The sequence below is a fragment of the Emys orbicularis genome, chromosome 13, assembly GCF_028017835.1.
Source record: "Emys orbicularis isolate rEmyOrb1 chromosome 13, rEmyOrb1.hap1, whole genome shotgun sequence".
Taxonomy (NCBI): domain Eukaryota; kingdom Metazoa; phylum Chordata; order Testudines; family Emydidae; genus Emys; species Emys orbicularis.
Genome location: NC_088695.1, coordinates 36,877,687 through 36,900,102, shown reverse-complemented (window position 1 = coordinate 36,900,102; position 22,416 = coordinate 36,877,687). Strand labels below are relative to the sequence as shown.

Genomic DNA, 22,416 nt, shown 5'->3' with positions numbered 1-22,416 from the left:
AGAAATTCCATATATGCCAATCACTTCTGTGTATGGATCATAACCTTTTAGGTATGTTGCACTGAGAAGACATTAGAATAATCAAAAGATCACCTGGGTCCTTCAAACCAATCCACCCCATGGCTCTTGGGCACAAGCAATTTAAGCAGATGCCCGAGTAGAGTTGCAGAGGAGCGCAGTTCGGTAGTGATTACACAATCTGCGAGTTGCTGAATCTCCCATCTGCTACCAGGAGGAAGTAACTTCCTGTAAAACTATGCCTACCTCATTCCTCCCCTTCACCAGTCTGGGATCTTGGAAACCCTGAGGCTGACTTGAAGCTGACCAGACTTCAGCTTGGTTTCCTCTGCACTGGTGCAGCAGTTGCAGCACAGGAGGTAGAGCTAAGGGCTGTTGCTATAGTTGTGTGATCTACACATTCAACCTGGAGACTCCAGTAGTTGGTGGTGTCATCTTTCTGATGAGATGTAAAGCCTTGTCTGGATCACTGGTGCTCATGAAAGGTCCCCTCTCACTTTTGTAAGAGTATTGGGATGTTAATCCTGGTGTCCTGGCCAAATTCTGTTATGGGGAACTCCATTGGCCAATCTAAATTCCTTCTGCAGTTTTGATTGGATACAACTTTTTCCTGCCCTGTGCTGTTTGGCTATTAAACAGAGTCCATGTTTCACTGCATTTCAGTGGTGAATGAAATGATCTTTGTAAACCCCGAGGTGTGTTGAGGCTTAATATTTGTAAACTGCAATAAATCTGAGAAAGAAAGGCTCTATAAAAGTCTGGTTAATTATTATTGACAGACATAAATCCTGGAAGTATAAGTGACTGTTGGATTCAGATGCAATCTGTTTTTAAAAACCTTATTTCCAAAGCATGAAGCCCATGTACAGAGCTCCCTACCATCTGCTTTGGTTCTTCCTCAGTTTATATCTTAGTGCTAGCAGGGGGTGCAAATTTTGCTGGCTCATCCATGATGCTCTTGTGCCAACCTTGAAATGTCGCCCACTGGTGCTAAGTGCTTTGTGAGCCTATTTCCCCTGTTGCTTTCATTCCTGCGTTTGCGCTTCTGACTCCCTAATAACCTCTAGAGAACCTTCAGTGCAGTGAGAGTCTACATGGGCAATCATTATGTGAAGTCCAGGAAGGGACTGCAATACTTTTATCCTTGCAAACCGAATTTCTCATTTGAACTTGATAAATGAATTCAGTCCGTGAAGCGGTAAGAAACTGTTGTTGAGCCTTAAATAAGATTGATTTTAGTTTTACTTAAAAGGGCGGTAGAGGGGAAAGAAACCTTAAAATGGTCATTTAGCTGAGACAATGACAATCCTTTCCTGAAAGCGGCAAAGCAGATTGTAATGGTGAACTGGGACTTCGATGGGCGAGTGATTCTAGCCATCTCCTTGGCACTGGGTTAAAAAAAGTTCCCCCTCGTTATTTAACTCCTTCTTCTACAGTCACTGGCAATATTGGAGGTGTGTGTCCTGTGATTTGCTTGCTGCTCTGAAATCTGCAACAATAATAAACCATTGCCCTTCAGTAACACCTTCCTTCTGAGGGTCTTGCAGTGTTTTACAGCCACCAAAAGATTAAGCCTCACAACAGTACTGTGAGGAAAGGAAGTATGTATTATTCCCACTTTGCAGATGGGGGAAACTGACTCGGGATTACAAACCTTACCATGTGATGCTCCATCTTCCTCTAAGAAGCCTGCCCCCATTGTAGTGGGGTAGCATGTAACCTGTGGGCCATACCCGTACTGGAGATATAGGCAGATGCCTGCTCCATTTATGCGAATTAGTTGCAGGCTTCATGCTCCTGACAAATTTCCAGTGCATTTTTGGTTGGTCAAAGTTTGATCACCTCTGACATAATCTTAGAAATAAAAGGCTCTTGTTATTTACTGATATTTGCACCTAACTATGGTTTTATTTTGCTGTTTTAAGATGTTTTTACACAAGCATTTTGGGTGAGACTAATGGGTCTACCGGGCCCCAGATGCTTAAACAAAAATACGTACAAACAGCAAAAGAGAGAGTCTCCTGGATGCGATAATATACCATGAAGCCACCACAACTGTCTCCAGGTTTTTAGTTTACAAAAGAAAAAACATACTCTTGCCTGTTTCTGTTCTTGTGAAACAGGAATAAGGAAGTACTCTTATGAATATTTTACATCTGTGTGGTGCCTTACATCCCAAATTGCATCATACTGTGTGTCTACACAGCACAACTGAAATGCAACCATCTCTGGGTTGAAGGACAGCAGCAAACTGAGGTAGAACTCCCTGTACAAGAAGAGAAAGGGGAGAATGCTGGTGAAGGGCGCTGGGACAAACCCCTACTCTTACAAAACATGCTAGGGGATCTTTAGTAGCTACACATAACAGACAGGACTCTGGTTTAGAAGGTCTCACCCTAGAGACCCTTCACACAGTGAACTACACAATACTTCATTTATCTGAGTCGGAAAGGTGAAGAACTGGGTCATCCCTGTCAGGATTCAATCCTGCCTGTGGATCTAAGGCAGTGGTCCCCAATGCGGTGCCCGCGGGTGCCGCGGTGCCCGCTGGGGCATCTATGTGCGCCCGCGTACTGTCCGGCGGACGAGCATTCGCCAAAATGCCGCCGAGAATCAGCAGCATCCAGAGGCGTCGCTGCCAAAATGCCGCTGATTGGATGCCGCGGCATTTCGGCGGCGACGCCTATTGACGTTGCCGCTTCTCGGTGGCATTTCGGCGGATGCTCGTCCGCCGGCCACGGTCCTCGGTGGCTCGTCGTCCGGCGCCCGCCAAACGAAAAAGGTTGGGGATCACTGATCTAAGGAGTCCAAAAATTCCAAAATTCGATGCTTAGGGCTCTGTGCCATTGTTTTCACTACTGCGTGAGAACTTCTAGGTTACGAGATTAGAGTTGTTAAACTCTGTCTCAGTCCAGCTCTTAGCAGCACAGCATCCCAATTGACACCTGTGGGGCACTCTCATCAGAGTCCCAGGGCTGAATGGGCCACGGAGACGCTTGCTTCTACATATGGTCCCATGTACTAGCGGGATAGTGCAGAATCTTGCCTTGCCACTGTCTGCATTGGTCTCTGTTCCATACAAAAGATGCTTCATTTCCCAGAGCTGTCAGTCCAGCATCTCTCCAACACTAACTTCACATAAGAAATGTAAGAATCCCCAAACCCTAGAAAAACTCCTCTGCGCTTCTTCATTCTTTACTCGGCAACAGCTTGGAGGCTGCAGCACGTACCCAGAGCTATGGATAGCCTGTCGCCCTCGGAAAGCCCAGTCAAAGTAATTTGCAGTGATCTATTCTGCTGTCCTTGTTAGCCATTAGTAATTGCTAAATTTAATTTCCCTTCTAGTTACATGACTACAACATTTGTGATGGAAGCCATGGCCGCTGCTAACGCCCAGCTGCGTTGGAAGAGAATGGAAAAGCACAAGGTTTGTGTCAAGGCCTTTTATTTTCCAATCTCTATCATTCTTCAGTCCCTAAAGGCTCTCCTCAGATTACTGTGCTGGCTCTACCTCGCCTCATTAGTAAGTCTAATAAAGGAATAAATTTCCACTGTACTTAACGTCTTCATATAAAATACGGTCGTTCTCTGTGGTATTGCTCATAAAACCCAGGATTTTCTTTTCCTGCTTTAAAAATCCCCAACCCTGCCCATACGTCTCCCAATTTCATACTACTGGTCTTGGCCTGAGATGCTCTTTAGAGGAGTTGGGGAGAGCCAATCCATCATTCAAGGTGCGTTAAGATCTATAAATTATGTGAGATCCAGCCACTGCAGGCCACCGTTGATCCAGCTGGAATGCTCTTGTTATCAGTCATTGGGGTTGTATTCTAGGGACTCCTGCTGGGCATTCTCTCTGGCCTCTGTCCTGACTGTAGAATTTACTCCTTCTCTGGGTTTGTCTGCTCCTGGGTTTAGTGGCCTTCATGACGCTGTACAAGGCATAATTTTTTGGTCAGACTTCAATCGCGGTCAGTAGGTGGGGTGAAGTTGTGGAGTGGGTTTTCCGGCTCTGCCTAGTGAGGGAAATGCAAAGGTTTGGGTTTTTAAGAAAATGTAATCTGGTGCCCACACTGTGAGTCTGGATACCAAATCTACAAACTCCTTGCATCAAGCTTGCTAGTGCCTTTATGATTTTACTGAATGGACTTTCTGCTCTTGTGTATATGTCCCGCCCAGAAAAAGAGTAGCTCACTTCGTCATTAACCTCAGAATGCCCTGCCAGTGTTGTCCTCCATCCCCAGAGTGCCCTCCCCACATTCCAAGACCAGGAAATATGGTTCCCTGCCATCTCTCCATGTGCTCACTGGTCTGTACCTTCCAGTCCCCCTCTCTTTAGCTATGAGCACATGGAAGTGAGGCTATTTCATTGGGTTGTTTCAACCTCCTTGTACTGTTGCCACAAGCTGTGCATCAGGTAGCAGACATCACAGAGCAGAGCTGGACAGTTGCACTCATTTTCCTACCTTCTAGGAAGACGACGATGAAGATTCTTCCTCTGGGGTCTCTGATAGTGATGTTCTCCTCCCAGATGGCTATGCACGATCAGAGACGCGGCCTATCCTGTCAGTTCGTAAGTATCCAGCTTTTGCTGCCACTTACTTGCTCGCTAATAGGGAAGGAAAGGCCTCTCCCACTTCTGTGGGAACCAAACCCTTTACAACTGCCTTCTTGTAAGTGGAGTAAGACTCTTCTCCTCCACCTTTCAAGTGTAGACTAGCCCTCAGGGTGAAAGTTAATTTGGATCAAGATAGGGTGTGAATTTAAAGCACCATAACCATTCCTGAACAGCTCCAGGAAAATGGATTAAGCTAAACAGGAACAAGACATTCTTATTCTAGAATAAGAGTATCCACTTGGAGTTGTTCAAGAACTGTTATTTTGGAATAGACAAGCCCTTAGTGACAGATGAGTTCCACATCCCACGAGCTCTCTTCTAGTTCATGCCATTATGGCTTTCAAGATGGACTAGTTTTACTCTGTTGCTTCCAAACAGAAGCAGCTTTTTCTTTCCCCTTTTACCTAGAACAATTCCATCTGCTCACTGAGGCATAAATGTCTTGCTTTGGAAACCTATAAACTGTGTGGAGACTGTATGGCAGGGGTGTATGTATCCTGGATGGTGTTACCAGGATAGATGAGATGTCCCCAGATGGTGCCTGTCCTTCCTTTGGCTCATCAAGAAGAGTGAGTGGAACTTTCTTTTTTCCAACTTGCAGAGAGACGTGGCTCACCCAATATCTTTGAAATCACCGAGAGGGTGGAAATGGGTCAGATGGCCTCTATGTTCTTCAATAAAGGTAACTACCTCACTTTCTCAAGGGTTCCCAAAGATCTTCCTGAATGGGGTAGTAGGCGTCATTGTTCCTTAAACCTGGGCACTTGTAACGTGGTGGTGGAAGCAGCTGCTGCTGTCAATTCTGGGGTCCCTCCAAACCTCCTGATTCTGACGACTTGACAGTTCCAGCCAAACATGCCCCTCATCCCCAAACGCCTTTTTGTAGGATTTTTGTTACTGCCTGTCCTTCACTGCAATTGCAGAGAATGAGATGTTATGGACTCATTTCCAACCCAGCCAAGGGAACTGCACCAGAATCTAGGTAAGGGAGGGCAGAGAGGCTGAAATAGGTTTAGCCAAAAAAGTCCTGAAGCATAATGGGCAGATTTCCCTTAGCACAGGAGAGTATAAAGATTGTAGGAGCAACAGTTGCTTCTGCCCAGCATGGCTGCTCTGGCCCTGACTCTTCACGCATTGAGTGCGCGCCTCCTCTCTCTGTAGCCTCTGCAAACGTGGTCCACAGTAGCCGAGCCAGCAAGTGCGCTGCTCTCACTTTGGTGACACTGTTAAGATGCAGCACACCAAACATTTCCCCGCTCCGTTAGCTTCAGTCTGAAGGAAGGAGGTCAGTGAGGAGCATTTCTGAGAGCACTTGACTGTGGCTGGGTAAGTGATCTCTAGGGCTTCTCTGATCCTGAGCTTCAGTCCGAATGGGTCCCTGTGCACACCTGATGGATGCAGACATCTTGTCTTCGTATTAAATGTTTTTTATTGTGGGACAGAAAACACATCTATAACTAGAATGAAATAAGAAAACCATACAAAGGTAGCTAATATAGCTTTCTATTGCAATCTCACATTATAGAGATACAAGCCATAGAAAACAAGAGTGATGATACTCAGAGCATAGTGTGTTAGTGAAGAAATACCATGCGGCGCCCGAAAACGATCAGACAGATGCCACGGTGTACAGTTTTGATCTCTTGCAGCCAAATGTCTTGTGAATGGCATGTTCCTTTGTTCACCGGTATTTTTGTTAGCACACAATGGGCTGCCTTTTCCACTGCATTACACCAGTTTTATGCTAATGTAACTCCATTGAGTTCAACGGAGAATCAGGATCGGGGGTGGGGAGCATTTTCAAAAGCACCAGAGTCATTTGCGAGCACAAGTCCCACTGAAAGTGCATGGGAATCCTTTCAGCGGGTCTTGTGCTCCTAGCTCACTTAGCTATTTTGAAATTCCCACCTTAGATCTCTAAGTGCCCCCACTCTAATGGTGGCAGACGAGCGGTGTGGTCTGAGCCTGGCCCTGGAGCGTCTAATACCAGCTCTGCCACTGATTTGCTGCACCTCAGGGCAAGTCTCTTTGCTTGTGGCTGTTTCCCCAGCTGCAAAACAAGGCTAATATTTACCTACCTCACAGGAGTGGTCTGGGGATTAATATTTGTAAAGCACTTTGAAGAGGAAGAGTGCTGTGTACGTGCTGCCTAGCAGTATTGTTTTGGATCCTTGTCTATATCGGCAGGTGTAGCCTGCTAGATTAAGGGGATGTTGCAGAAAGGGGGCAACAGGTCAGCCAGTGCATGTGCAAATTTCAAATCGCTGGCAAAACCTCTTCAAGTGTATTGGAGAGAAGATGATGGTGACTACAATACCTAGTACTGGAGAAGGGGGGTTTATAAGGGAGGCTACATTCTAGGAGGCTGCAGCTGATCTTAAGCTGTAATCACTGATGTTAGAGGCAGTGTCTCCCAGTAGAGGGTGCTGGGTGTACATGTACTTCTCTTCTAACCCGAGTAAGAAAAACTACACGTAAATTTTCTAGCAATGCTGTATTACTTGCTTAATACTTTACATTTAATCCCCTTTCTTAAAGTTTTATTTTTAGTTTGCGTTATCAGAGTTAGATGCTAGGGCCCCTTCCAAAAATATTTAGGGTCCCTATGATGGGATGAGAGCTCTTTCAGGAAGTCAGGTGGTGCTGCCACAGAACACAGCATGAAAACACTGTGACTTCCAGATAAGACAGGAGATCGACCTAGTTAACTGTTCAGGGGGGAGCTGTGACTCATTTGCTGCTTTCCCTCCCTGGTCAGAAGTCATAGCCTGATCCTGTACTATTGCTCAGCTCCTGTTCAAAGGTGCCCCACTGTTTTTGCTAGAAAAGCTCAAACCTAAGAGATCAGAGGCGAGGCAAGTTAAACATGCCTCTCTGTAGACTGTCATAGCACACCAGTCATTTGAAAGGCTCCACAGAGATCAAAGGGCCCTGAATGAGGGGGTTGTGCAGTGATCAGTTGGTTATTGGTTAGGGAATGAGAAATCTAGGCTGTCAGAAGCTAGAGTTTGAAAATACTAGCTCAAAGCATTAGCCTCCGCGATTGTACCATTAGCAACTGTCTCTGATGTTTGGATCCAGATGCTGTGTAGCACAGGCAGAGATGAGATGTCGGGGGGCTGTATGGCCATTGGAGAGAGGGTGGGGGGTTGTCACAAATTCCTACCAATGAGACTCATTGGCCTGTTAAAAGGAAAAACCCCGTTGTTGCTAATGAATTTTCTGCTCAGTTCCCTTGACTGGTTTAACAATCTGACAGGATGTGAATCTGCAAACCTCGGAGTTAAGCTGGGGATAAATCTTCCACCTCTGATTCTCCATCTGTTTTCTGAAGGGTGCTGACTTACGTTTGGGCTGCAAGGAAAAATAAAGGGCCCCCACCAATTTCCTTTTAAAGGAGCCTGCTCTGAAGCATGTCTCTCTCTGGTCACAATGTTGAGCTCTCTCTGCCAGGGATCCGGGAGTCATTTATCATAATAATAGATTCTGTGCACATTCATCATTCTCCATCCTTACAGGAAGTCATTGATCTTCCCGTTTTGTGTCCAGTAATGAAAGTATCGATCAGGGAGGGTCGGTGGCAGTTTATAAACAGAACTGACACTGAAGTCCGCCTGCAGTCAGGGAAGATGGGGGAACCTCTTGCCTGAATTTCGCTGATTAGAAAGTCAGGCTGGGAACGCTGCATTTTCTTTGAGCTGAGCCGCCTGAGCACAACACAGGGCACCAAAAGGAACCCAGGATGGTGCACGGTTGCATCCCAGAGATCAGCAAGTCAGACTTTTAAGGATCTGGGGTTTCAAGTTCACCAACTTCTTAACCCTTTATTCCCATAAGTTTCTTGAACGAAGTACAAAGTCTGCATAAAAGCTACTGCACGGGCAGTCATCAGAAGCGGGAGTTGGCACTTCCTCCACTAGGACGGTTGCACTGGATGGAAACGGAATGGGGAAGAAGTGGAGGGATTACTAGGAAAATCAGACTTTGAGCCCTAACCTTCTCTTTACATTTTAAAGACTCGTTTCAACACAAAGGGCTGGAAACTGATTTTTAAAAACTGAGACATCTTGGAATAGCAGCTCTGTCTAAAGGGTTAACTATTGTTTTAACTGTCCTTCCCCCTGCTCCTGGAATTTGATGGTTTTCAAAGTTACACAGTGACTGTCCCTATGTGACCATCTTAAAAATACCCCAAGGCACTAGTTCTCCTTCAGGACAACTGAAGGGAAAAAATCACCCGAATTGGGAGTTCCTAGAATAATGGCCTGACTCTTTTTCTGAGGGGCTGAGCACCTGCAGTTCCCCTTTAATAAATATGACGGTGGGGGGCGGGGGGAGAGAGACTTTTCCGAGAGCAGGACCTCATTTTTCAAACTTTGCCAAAAGAAAAACTAACCTCCCGTGGCTACAGAACATGTATGAGAAACAACTTTTTAAGAAAGTTAGAAGAGAAGGTCAAGATCAGGTTTATAATGAAAAGCTGGTTGGAGGTCGCTTCTGTGGCTCTGTAATATGGACATAATCTCAGCACCAGTGTACCTCAGGCATATCATCAAGATACACGTCCCCCCACTTTCTTCCAGTCCCCTCCCTTCTGTTCCCCCATATATATCTTGAGAGAGTCTGACATTCTCCTTTAGCTGTCCCCTCAGCTGTGGGAGGTACCATCTTGGAGGATCCAGTGATATGAGGGGGAAATTTTTAAACTTGAGTAGGGGATGCTGGTGCTGTAATAATATAGACCATGTTTTGATTTCTTTTGGCAGAGAAGGTGCCTTCCAAACAGGAGGTCATTAATCAAGTGAGCCACAAAACGTAGAATGTTTCTTTCTTCCTCGAAACCAAATAATGTACAGAATGTAGCATCCAAATACCACAGTGATGAGTGCAGTGGAATTACCTAAATATATGGTAGAGCTTCTAAACTACAAAGCCTTGTATGAGCATTAATCCTCCCTCCTGTAAGGTAGTCAGTGGTGCTAGCCTCGTTTACAGATAGCGTCCGTGAGACAGCGAAATAAAGTGACTTGCCCAAGCCACGGGGAGTTAGCATCCCCGGGGATTTGAACTTGAGTTCGTCATGCCCAGTCCTGCGCACAGACTTGTCAAAACATCGTGTTCTCCTCACGCTCGTCTCTTCTAATGCTTGCTGCTTTCTTTTTTCCTGCTAAAGTGAAACAGTTGCATGCTTTTTCATGGCTCACTTGCCTTTGAACTAAAATCTGTTGAGATTCACTTTGTATTGTTTAGACTGAGGCATTTGGCTCCACTTCTTCAAAGTTGGGGCACTGTAATTTGGCATCTCTTTATCCTCAGCTCATAACAGCAGAGTTTCTTGTGTGTGCCCCATTAAGATTTTTTGTATGCATAAAACTAACTTTGTTGCAGAGGTTTTCTATTTCGTCTTCCTCCTTCCGGCTGAATGCAGGACAGGTACAACCTGGTTGTGATGAAGGGCTTTGTGGGCCGGGGAGAATGTGTGAAACTTTTGTAAAACTCAGATTTAACGTCATCAAAAGTGCTGCAGAATTAGTTTTCACACTCCACAGGGTTGAAACTAAGCTCAAAGTGTATAAACTCTGCAGGAGCCTTCCAAAGAAGCTTAGCTTCAGCCCTGCAGAACCTGGGAGCTCTGCATGACTAAAACCTCATGGCTAAGAGGGGGAGGGACAGCTCAGTGGTTTGAGCATTGGCCTGCTAAACCTAGGGTTGTAAATTCAATCCTTGAGGGGGCCATTTAGGGGTCTGGGGATTGGTCCTGCTTTGAGCAGGGGGTTGGACTAGATGACCTCCTGAGGTCCCTTCCAGCCCTGACGTTCTATGATTCTAAGTTCTTGAGGAGTTCAGGAGCGTTATAGGGGCAGAGCTTCAAGTCAGTGCAATGCTAAAGGACCACTCTGCAAGGATGGTCTGTGTCTTCAGTCTTCTTTAAACTACCTCGATGCTGTGTTGCATGCCAGGGGTGCAACTCGACTCTCAAAGCAGTTCAGCTTAAAATAAATTAATGGAGGTATCCTATCTCCTAGAGCAGGAAGGGACCTTGAAAGGGCATCGAGTCCAGCCCCCTGCCTTCACTAGCAGGATTAAGTACTGATTTTTGCCCCAGATCCCTAAGTGGCCCCCTCAAGGATTGAACTCACAACCCTGGGTTTAGCAGGCCAATGCTCAAACCACTGAGCTATCCCTCCCTCACCAGTCGCTTGGCACTTCTCGCTTTCAAGTGAGACAATTTCCACACAGGAATTGTGCCACTGGCACTAGTGAATAAGTTTATTTAAAGAGTGGGGGAGAATGAAGAGAGAACTGGATGGGCTTGGGTGTTCCTACTTGAATAGGGCACCTTTTACCTTCAGGTTGCTGGCTTATATCTGTCCCATCTCAGAGGGCCTTCACCACCTGACGTGTAGCTTATGTGAAAGGAGTTGGTTGCACTCAGTCCACTTTCTAGCAAGCAGGTGTCTGTGGCACCAAAGCCATCATCACAATTGTCACTAGTCTCCCTTGTGGGCCATCCTAGTGGAGAGGCCAGGGATTTAATGGGCCAGAGGTAAGCTTTGACAGGGCTGTGGGAGGAAGCTTGTACTGCTTCTGCCTATGCTGTACATCTCCTGTGGGCAGAAGATTCCAGCCTCCAGTGCAGCTAGCTTGGCACCTCTCACCTGCATGAAATTTATCACCAAATAAATACGTGCATTGATGGTGAAAATGAAATAATAATAATAAAATCCCCTGGCAAGGAGGTGATGTGAACCACTGACTCCTTAAGGAGCAGAGTTCAAGGACCCACCTGGCTCCAGCCCTCCTATTAATGCATTTCCTTTTCTTACAGTGGGGGTCAACTTGTTTTACTTCTGTATAATCATCTACCTCTATGGGGACCTAGCGATCTACGCAGCTGCTGTGCCAGTCTCGCTCATGCAGGTGACCTGGTGAGTGATGGCAGTTCTTTGTAAGCCCAGGGATCTAGTGCACTAACGATAGAGGATGGAACAGATCCTTTTGCATGTGGGTGCTTCTGCGAGGGAGGGCTAACGAATATACAGTGGACCTGGTTTTGCCCTTGATTTCTGAAAGCCAGAGAGGGAGATGACCCAAGAATAGGTCATCGGCGTTTACAGATGGGGCAGTGAGGTTGGACGCCTCCTTTACTGGAGACAGCTAAGCTGGCATTAATTGGCTGAAGAGTCCCGTGACCTGACTTCGATTCAACTTTGGTGCCAGACCTAAGTCCTGTTTACCCACGTGGTTAATGCAGCACTGGCTGCAGCAGTGTGAACTGCGCTGACCCCCCCCCCCCCCATGTGTTTGCTTGTTATTGAAGGACCATGCCCAGGTGTGATCCTTACTAAGTTCTTGGTCTGTCGGTTGAGGTGGCCAGCTAGGCTGACAGTAGAGTCCTTTTGTGATAGGGATAGGTGTCCATTAAGAATTAGACTGAGACCAATTCCTTCCTCATAAGCAACAATAACTATTCGAGAAGAATGACGTTTGTTCAAGTTCGCTATGGGCTCAATTTGAAATAGTGTCCTAGAGGTGCAAGTCTCTATATCCCACTATTAGTAACTTCAACCATCTAGTCCCATCACCTGCATTTTTAAATAATTGCAAAGAGTCCAAGAATCTATCTATGGTTACATAATTCTGAGTGGTTTATGTTTCCTGGGGCCTATGATAGAGCAGCAAGATCAGGGGAAAGTCTCTGCATGTCTGTGTCTCCACCATGCCCCATTCTCTTTGACTGGAGGGGAGAGGAAGATGCAATTAGTGTATTCAGAGGGATGTTAATTGCTGTTTTCCTTTTGTTTCCCTCTCTTTCCCCTCCCCGCCACCCCATTCTCAGCAGCGTAACTGGCAATCACTCCTGCGGTGTTGAAGATGGCACAAAGTATAACGATACAGACAAGTGCTGGGGGCCAATCAGGCGGATTGATGCTTACAGACTCTATCTGGTGAGTAATCAGAACTGGATGACTGGTGTGGTCCCTATATCAGATTTGATCTGAAATGATGTACACAGGTTTCTATGGCATAATGTGTTCAGATGAACAGCCAAGGTCTGGAATTCTGACTTCAGCCCCGTCTGATTTGCTGAATGCTCTCACTGCCGGCTTGATAGCCTGACTACATTATAGTTTGGCTAACTACATTGTGCTAAGCGAAATTTCCCCTGCATTCTCTTTAGTATACAGTATTCTTCACTTTCCGTCCTGCATGCTGTCTATCTCAGTACGGTTTAAACAGCTGTTGTGTTGCAACCCAGAAGTGACTGCACTTCAGTGCTTGGTGAAGTGATTTTGACTTTATATAGAGTCTTAAAGTTTACTGTGTGTATTAGGATCCTTTTGGATGCAAAGCTGTATATGAGTGTTAGATCTGTTCCTGTATTGCAACAACTTTTGTGAGTGTGAAGTATTGTAGTTTTATACAAACTTCTGCTTTTTGAGGGGGAACGTGTCACCAGACGTTGTTCTGTTTCTGTTATGTACCATTTCAGTAGCATGGCTGGCTAGCTTAGGATTTTCTAGCCCATCACCACAGTATCAAAATGTTTTGACTCTGCTGCATGGCAGAATCAAACTCTCTTTGACTTCAGTGGGAGTTACATACGAAGACAGAAACCATTGTTTGGGGTAAGAAGTGGGGAGAAGGAGATGAAGAGCTTTGAAAGTAAAAGCAGCCTGAATCTCAGACCTGTTGGAACTTTAGCTGGGGGTTTAAATAGAAAGCGGACTGGAAAAGAGAGAGAGGAAGGATGCATCAGATCATCAGTGCCAGCAGGTAAACCCCAGGGGCAGGAGTAAATGTAAGCAATACTTTCAGTTGCCATCCTAAGGAGAGTGTGGTGGCTGGATCACATGCCTGAGCACTCCTCACTGTTGCAGTAATAACCCTGGAACAGGAACTAGATCTCAGGAATATTAGTAAATGTCACAGCCTGGTTAATTATTTAAAAGAAATATTATTGTTTTATTAAATTGCGTCTTGGCCTATTTCTTTGAAAACCTACATGATTGAGGATTTTCACTCTGAATTTCAATAACTCTTTGACTGAACAGAAGGAACTCGTCAGGAAAGGCAGAAATGCATTAATTACTAACTGCATCTCCCAGATATTACACCTATAACTCAGAAAGATAATTGAAAATTTAAAAAACCCAAACAAACAAAAACCTTACTTGCTGCTGTCTGGGGGGGCAACTTTCATGAACTTTATTCCCCCTGGTTGTCTTTGTTCAGGTTTGAAGGTTAGTTTATCCTCTAACGTCTGTGGCAGTGATTAACCCTTTCTCTATTGAGTAATCAAGAAGAAGGTTTCAATGCTTTTCTCCACCTGCCTTCAGTGGGAACAATGCTGTGTGATGCTATGAGATATGGTTAGTAAGCAGTGGAATTGCTCCAGCGATGGGCTGAATATACAGAAAAGCTCCAGACTGTCAGTGCAACCTCTGAGCTCAGTTACATCTTCACTAACATCTCTACCATTTCCCACTAGATAAGCATATGGGCAACATTGTATGTCTAAGAGGACAAATCAGGACTCCTATTCCCAGCTCTGCAGTTCAATTGCTGCTTGACCTTGAGCAAGTCACCTAACCTCTGTCTTCATTTACCCCTCTGTAAAAGGAGGGTAATGTTTACAAAGCTCCAAGAGTGTTGACACTTAGATGTCTATGAAGCACATTGAGATCCACTGCAAAAAGTGGTGGTGTCGTCAAGGTCAGGAGAACTATTCTTCATATGGCACACCTCTGAAGGGAGTTTACAAATTAAACTGACTTTGGTGCTGGGTGAATCTTTTTCACTGTTCTGTTATAACTCATAAACAACAGGTGACCAATGGATATGTCTGTGTTATATTTGTCCAGGGAAAAAAGATGTCTCTCCTTGGTGTTGCAAAGTGGTAGATTTTACAGGGTATCATTAAATTATAGCAATGTGCATTTTAACAGTCCAGTGTCAATCAGATGTTACTTTGTAAGGAGCTAGAAATGCTTCAGTACAGACCTGTTGAAACACAGGTTTTCTTCTCCCTTTTTAGCTTTGTTGCAGGGTGGATTTGATTTAAAGCAAATTGATTTAAATCACTAGTCAGGAAAACTCGATTTAATCATGGTTTTCTACATAAGTCTTCTACATAAAAACACGTTGGTTGTTATAACCTTAATACATATTCTTCAGAGGTAGATGTAGGTTTCATTTTTAGAAGGTACACACTATACATTTTTAAACAGTCATTTATTTTGTAAACTTTTCGGATTAGTTTTACAGCTATATCAGAAAATGAATGGTTATTTGGTTATTTCATTTACCAAAGGTAATCGAAGCAAATATTTATGAAGTCATTGGGAGGTGAACTATCTTCAATTCAACAGGTTAATCATTAATATTTGCAGGATTTTCTTGCCATGCTGTATAAGGAGGAGAACATCACCAGACAGACATCTAAATTGTTTTATTTAACTAAAACAACATTAAATATTCTGGATTTTTTTTTTCTTCAACAGCAAACATAATATTTTAACAAAAAAGCATATGTCCCTCGCTTCTCACATTTATCTCCAGACTTCTCCTTGTCCAGATCTATTCCGCCCCCAACAATCTTCTATTCATTGAACTTTTTGAAACTTTGCACTTTTAGAGAGCGGTAAGGGATTGACTCTGTACACAAATTTGCAGAGGGACAGTAGAGTTGAGGTCTGTTACTTCTCACCTCTATATATTATTTATTTTAAAACATTTTTGCTGTTAACAAGCATGTTACCTCTGGAGACACAAATCCACAGTTTGAGATCTGCAAAACTAAGCATCTCTGATGGTATCTTCTAGACTGAGCACTGAGTCCCATTGGGTAGATAGAAAGATTAACCTAAATCTATATGGAAGCCTGTGGAACCCCATAAGATTGGATCCCTAATCCATGAACTATTGGAACTCATTTACAAAACTTTTCTTAAACATTACGTGAATATATTGTCTCATACTGTAGAATTAGAATTTATAATCCCTATTCCATGATGAGATATCTTTGAGCTATAATGTATCTTAATTAAAACTATCTTTTAGATAGGTTTTTTCCTCAAAAAGCATTTTATCAAAAAAATCTGATTTAAATAACAAAATAGGATTTATTTATTTATTTTAAATCATTGATTTTTATCCACCCTGCTTTGTTGGAATTTCACTTTGAAAAACTCCAGGGATGAAAGGATAACTTGTTCAAAACCACAACAATCTTGAATGAAGTAGCATAAACTGTCTGAAATTTGTGCTATAGGAAAGCAGGCTTTGTGGCCAAACAGTAAGGCAGAGTTGGGTAGATCAGAGTACTGAGTGACACGTTCTCAGATGCAAATGCTTCCACCAAATGAAAAAGGGCTGCTGTTCTTGTCTCTTGTTGCATTGTTTCAAACTCTGTAGTCACTTCTTTTTCCACGGAGCAGGTTGTAGTGCAATCAAGCTTTTTCTTCTCAAAACATGATGGTGCTTTGAGATGACTATTGCCTGAAGTGTTGGGTTTTTTTCCCAAGCTTAATTGGAATATTGTATGTAGTACAAACTTAAAACTTGACATCAGCCGTCATGTGAAATGTTTTATACTGCAGAGATCAAAATTTGGCAGGGAGGTTTCCTAATTCAGAGTGAGTGAGAGAGTGTGTGTGTGTGTGTGTGTGTGTGTGTGTATATATATATATATGTATGTCTCTCTACCACAACACTTTACATTCAGCATGGAATAACTATCACCTTAAACTGTCAAGTTTGTGTACAGAAGTGGATCCTCTAGGATCAGCAGGATAGCCAGAGCCTGGTTGTGCAAAGGGGGAAACAAGCCATTTAGAAGTGGAGAAGGGGAATAAACCTCTCAAGAACATAAAGAAATGGGACCTCCTCCTCCTCCCTAGCATGAGAAATGTCCATAGAGGCCAGGGCCCTTTTGTTCTGGAGTCCTAACTCTCCCACTTGTGAATGGGTTCTGAATCAGGCAGCTGAAACCAAGAAGCTTTTCCTGCATACTAAATCCTGGTATGGGAAGGAGGAAAAAGACAACACAAGAACTTAGAAGGAAAGGCACACTGTCTGTCCTCCAAAGAAACCAGCACTGTTCTTTGGGAGCATCAGATTCTTGTCTCCTGAGCTCTTGTCTCTAGTTTTCCCATCTTTCCTGGCTGTTCCCCGTGGCTGAGCTGCAGGCTCAGCTCTGAGGGAGTCTAAGCAGGTCAGCATAGTCCAGCCAAGGTCCCACCATAGCCAGCACTCTGCTCCCTACCCTCAGTGAGAGTGAATCCCCCTCAGCTCCCACCTCTCTGTGTGTATGCAGCCAGCAAATTACTGGCAACGTTTTTACTTCCATTTTTTTCAGGCTAAATGGTCAAGTTAATGTTTTCTGCGGAATCTGTGGCAACTGCAAGAATCCTACCAATTGGGCCTTTTTCACCTCAAATGCCACCTGTCAGCAGACGGTCGGTCAGTCCTGCCTCTCCCCCAAGGACTCTGGTTTTTTCCCTTCCCTTTTTTCTCAATTGCAGTAATCACTGTTTCAAGCACCGAATCTTTAGGCTGGGGAAAGGGAGGAGAGAATGATTGACGTAAAATCCTATTTATTGGTTTAATGTCCAAAAACTCCTCCAGAAATGGGCTCCATTCCTGCTTTTGGGGAGTGGATGTTGAGCACCATGTACATAATGAGACTGTTTAGACTGATTAAGTCCCTCTCTGGAGATTTGCGTGCCTGTGCAGCATTTTTATTACTGCTACATTTTTATTACACACCTATGTGTGGCTGCAGGGACAACACGTAGCCTGCCAGGCCGACAGTAACCTTAATCCTGCATAAACTGAGTATTGTTGGTCGTAAATTGCATCCCAAAATACGGGTGGCTTGTGATATAAACAGGTCGTGGGAAATGTTGCTTTTACTCAGTTGTACTCCCTCCTTCCTGTCCTGTTACTTGGTGCTTGCATTTGCCTCCTTAAGTTGGACATTTGTGAGGCCCGGATGGGTTTGAAAGCTGGGGTTATGAAAGGCACGGCATGGTGCAGCATGCAGGGTGAATCGGCTGGTAAGGGAGGCATGGGCTGCATGTCCTGTAGATGGCAAACGTTGATTGCAGTTAAAGCAAATTGGTAACTTTTGCTCTTCCCTTCAAATCAGTTAGTCACAATGCAGCCAGAGTGACTTCTGGGTCATTTGGCTGTTTTATATCCATTTTTAAGGGCAGCCTGGAATGAGCTATAAAGGGAGGTAAGATCTAAGTCTCTGCTATTAGCCTACAGATTTAGGGTCATCGAGCCCTGCTGCAATTCCTTTTATAACACTTCCCTTAAGGCCAGCCAAATGTCTTCTGTGTGGACTGGAGGAAGGGACAGTGGATTTAAGATTTAACCCTCTCTGCATTGGACTTGTACCTATTTCCTGTTACAGTCCTGATGTTACCCTTCTTTAGTGATATGGTGAAATAATGATTTTGTTGCTAGAGAAAAGTTGGCTGATTTAATACTTATAAAAGAAATAAGGGGTTAAATCGTGGGACTCACCAGCCATCTGGAGAGTCTGATCAAACATGACCGTGTTCCTCTCTTCCATCAACCTTCCCTTCCTGGTAACTCAGGAGCCCAGTGTCTTCCCATAACAGACTGAAACTCCCAAGTGGGGGAAGCAAATGCCATTTTGGAGGAAGGCGCTGCAAAAGATCCTCTCCCTAGCCTGGCGTTGCGGTGTTTAAGGATATCGGGTATATCTGTTCCATGGGAGGATGTGCTGGTTTTTGGCTGATTGGGAAAGGTACATGGCATCCACTTTTACAGGTTCACAGATGCTGCAGTATCGCAGGCAGCCCAGCGGGTGCGGGCCGAGTGAAGATGGGAGCACAGATGGTTTAATGGAGATTATCCCAGTTGGAAACGTGCTTGTGCAGTGAATCAAATGAGCGGGCTCTCAGGCGCTCACCATCTCTCTTCAGGAAGGGACAATGTCACCCCAGCCTGACGTTCTGATTAGAATAATGAGCAACCAGAGCAGGGTCTGTCTGAAACTGAGAGTGTCTGGTGCAGAAGGGTGGGGAGATAATCAAGGGGAACAAAGATCTTCTTGTTAGATGCAGAATTTAACCTGAAAGGGCTAAAGCTGAATTAGTACATTTTATGTAGATGCATTTTCCCCTCTTCTCCTGTCTCAGCATGGTACTTCCTGCTTGGGTTCTCTTTGATTGCAATCTGTAGGGCTATTTTTCTCTTGTCTCTTCATCTCCCTGTTCCCCCTTCTCTGGCTCTAGACCTGCCCCCTTGGTATCCCGCCTCCCCCCCCCCCCCCAGCTCTGACTGTAACCTCATGTTTGTCTCTGTGGGTATAAGGCTGCATTTGGGAATCTGTCCCTCTCATCTGGGCATAGAGGTGCCTTTGATTTCTCACTATAGACCCATATCTCTGTTAGTTTGTGTGCCCTCATTCACCCCCCTGTAGGGCTGGATCCCTTGGCATACCCGTCTTTCTGTAGGTTCTACTGTTAAGAAACAATGTGCAGCCTCCCTGTTTAGAGGGTTTTACTGAAGGGCATCCCCCATTAAGCCAAAACCCTTCCACATGCGAGCACCTGAGTCCACAGCCTGCCTTCCTCGCATGCTAATGCCAATTGGAGTGGCCATTACCACTATTTAACCCAAATGGCCCCTATGCTGAATACAACCCTGGGTGGATAAAGCCTTTCCAGAGAGGTTTTCAAAGCTGCAGCCCCAGCTGGCTCTCAAGAGCTTACACTTAGCACAAACCCTTTTGAGCCGAAAGGATCTCAAATTGCCTCACAAAGTGTATATAAAGGATCACTTTACCACGCGGTGGAGCTGAAGGGCAGCCAGTTGTGTGGTGGAGCGTGTCAGCTGTTCGGTAGCACTCAAAAATGCTACGCAAAAATTCAGGACGGGCACACACAAAAATGTGAGTCTTCTAGATGGGGGAGGGAGCAGGGGTGTCCACCCTTGGTGGAGATGGCCCCATATACAGCTCTCACTCGCTCTATATGATGTAAGGGATTAGTAGCAATGATGTTCCAGCATGAGCAGCTGATCTAACTCTTCTCCCCAAGTCCATTGGTACTGGGAACAGTCCTTGAGTTGAGAGGTGGTGCTTTGAACTGAGTGCATCTTCTGAGGCGAGACACGCTTCCTTCTGCAGCTGAGAACACTTTCCCTGTGTTCTGCCACCTTCCACCACTGTGCCCCACAGCAGTCACATCCAGCAATCAGTAGATCATAGCTGCTGTCTCGGGTATCTATTCTTGCCGGTCTCCGTGCTAAGAGTGGCCTAGAGACTTTCAGAGCCAGCAAGTGAGGGACAAGTGTCCATGGGAGGGAGAATTGACCTTCTACGTCATCACCTGAAAGTAGCACTGCCGCCAAGGGGGTATGAATCCACTGCTGGGTGTGCTAAGCCTAAGCCTGCACAGAGGGATCATGAGGAATACTGTTTGGGGGAAGTTTATTGTGCTGATGTGAAGCCAGCACGCCTGTTTTACAACAATCACCCAGAACACTCATACAGCAGTGTTCTGTAGTAACATTCCAAACCGCTACAGCTTCAGCAGGGCTGCTACAGGGATGTGTCCTAGCAAGATTCTCTTGCCAACGCTCAAGCATGTTGGTCCTAACTACGAACACTCCAGTGCTTTTTATTGCAAAATGAATGTGGAAATAAAAACAAATGACTGTCAGCGTAAGAGAATGGCAGTCATTACTCCTGTGGGCAATTACAGTACTGGAAGCCAGGAAGAACCTACATTAGTGATCCAGAACACTGCAGCGTCGTTGTCTTCTGGAATACTGCAGCGTATGTAGGTATGTGAGAAACAGAAGGCTTGAAGTCCTGCTTTAAGTGTAACTAATCAGTGCAACCCTAACTTTTGCGACAGATGCCTTGATAATGCAGCACTGTTTGACTAAAAACCCAGTCCGAGGGGCTGATTTCTGGGTCTCTTTCCTGTCTCCATCTCATCAACTTTTTAAAGAGTGAGGTCAGTTTGCCCTGAAGCTGCTGCAAAAACTGGGAGCCGAGTTCCACCAAACTAAATGGCGTCTGGGAAATGAAAGCTATTCTCTGCTTTTTGTCATGGAGCTAATAAGGTTGAATTCACCCCTCCTTTCTTGGCCATTCTTCCCTCGGTCTTGTCATTAATTTCTGTCTCTGTCGCAGTTTATTGCCTGCTCATCATGCGTCTGACAGATAACCTGGCAGTTTCACAAGGCTTTTTCCCCTCAGTGTTTCCCAACCAAAAACAAAAAAAAGTAATTTTGGTTAATGCCTAGCCTTTGTGAATGAGGCTTTGTTTTTAATTGATTTGGCTCACACAGTGGCAGAGATCTGTGCAGCATTTCACAAGCGGGATGTAGACTTGTCATGTCAGTATCCCTAGCGCTAAAGTTCTGGTATTGGATTTGCTAGCTTCCTTTGCAGCCTCGCTTTCCTTAGGACAAGGGGAGTATCAGATGGAAGGCGGATGTACCCTGATGCCAGGACTTGGGGAAGGAGACTGATCCTTTGGTACATAGTGGAAGAACTCCAAGAAACTGCAAGGACGTGGATTGAAGTGACTGGCTTTAAAGGATTAGCTTGTCTCTTATTACAGATAAATCGATAGTGCAGGGGACTGGAATGTGTTTTTTGCAAAGAGCTGTCTGTTCGCTTCACAATGAGAAGTGGTTTTTCTTCTTAAATGAAGCCTGGATTACACTGTCACTCATCCTGACACTGAGCTTTTCCAGAGCGCTCCTAACAAAGGGCCTTAATAATGAGTCCTTCCCTCAGCCACCTCCAGCCAACTAGCAAGGGCTGTGCAGAGAGTGAAGGCATCAGACTGTATCCTACATGTGGTTGCCTGATCCCTTCCTGGGCATGTGCGCTACGGTCGCTGGCCAAAGGCTGCCCACCCCAAACAGGAAGTGCTCTGGCTGGTATGACTAGTGTGGGATGTCACTGGTTTTAGGCAACTCGAATCGCAGTGTGACTGCCTTCAGTCTGCTCCTGGCTTGCTTTGGAAGTTCAAACTGTCCCACTTGAGGATATTTTCTTTTGGAGTCTCTGTTAGGAATCTAGGCTTTGCCAGATGGGATAACCGCACTGCTCCAAGTCTAGTCTCTTGCCTCCAGGAATGGCAGATTTTTTCAGATGAAGGTCAATACTTTTGATTCCCATAAAACAGCTGGCCAATTGTGCCATGTTGTATTGTGGGAAGGAAGGGAGACTCCTTCCTGACCACTTATGGCAGCCATTTTATATTCTGAAGCCTTAGATTTGATTACCCGTGTCATAGCATCCATAACAATAAACAATGGATTTAAGTTTTGTAGGGGTTTTTGACTAGTGAGCAGCTGACTTGAACAAGGAGAGTGAGAAAATGGGTTTGGGGATCACCCTTCTTCCTCTCTAAGCACTTCCCTTAACTCTGTGGAAATCTCACCTCCCAAGGGTATGTCTACACTGCAACTGAAGGTGCAACCTTCTTTTATTTTGCATTTGTATAGTGTCTAGTACAATGGGGCCCCTAGTCCATGACTAGGTCTCCTAGGGGCTATGGTAATATAAATAATGCCTACCTGAGCTACAATCACACCTCTGTATGCAGTGTAGATGGACTCAGTAAGCGCTGTGCCTGCAACAAGTCAGGAGGAGGACAGGTCCTTCTCTAAATAAAGCCCTGTGTTGGAACAGAGCTTGATCAGGCAGCGAGACACCAAATATGACACCCTTCTCTCTTGATGTTGGAGACCTGTCTCGAACTGGGCAGGTGTCA

The 22,416-nt window shown here is 45.0% G+C and overlaps 1 protein-coding gene across 1 annotated transcript in view; it reads left to right on the top strand.

Annotated features, from left to right (window-relative positions):
* Nucleotides 1-22,416, top strand: part of TMEM104 (transmembrane protein 104) — a 66,473-nt gene that overhangs the window by 7,952 nt on the left and 36,105 nt on the right. The window contains exons 4-8 of the mRNA XM_065415725.1: nucleotides 3,364-3,445; nucleotides 4,492-4,591; nucleotides 5,238-5,318; nucleotides 11,466-11,565; nucleotides 12,477-12,585. Coding sequence (XP_065271797.1) covers nucleotides 3,364-3,445; nucleotides 4,492-4,591; nucleotides 5,238-5,318; nucleotides 11,466-11,565; nucleotides 12,477-12,585 — 472 coding nt within the window. The remainder of the gene's footprint in view (nucleotides 1-3,363; nucleotides 3,446-4,491; nucleotides 4,592-5,237; nucleotides 5,319-11,465; nucleotides 11,566-12,476; nucleotides 12,586-22,416) is intronic.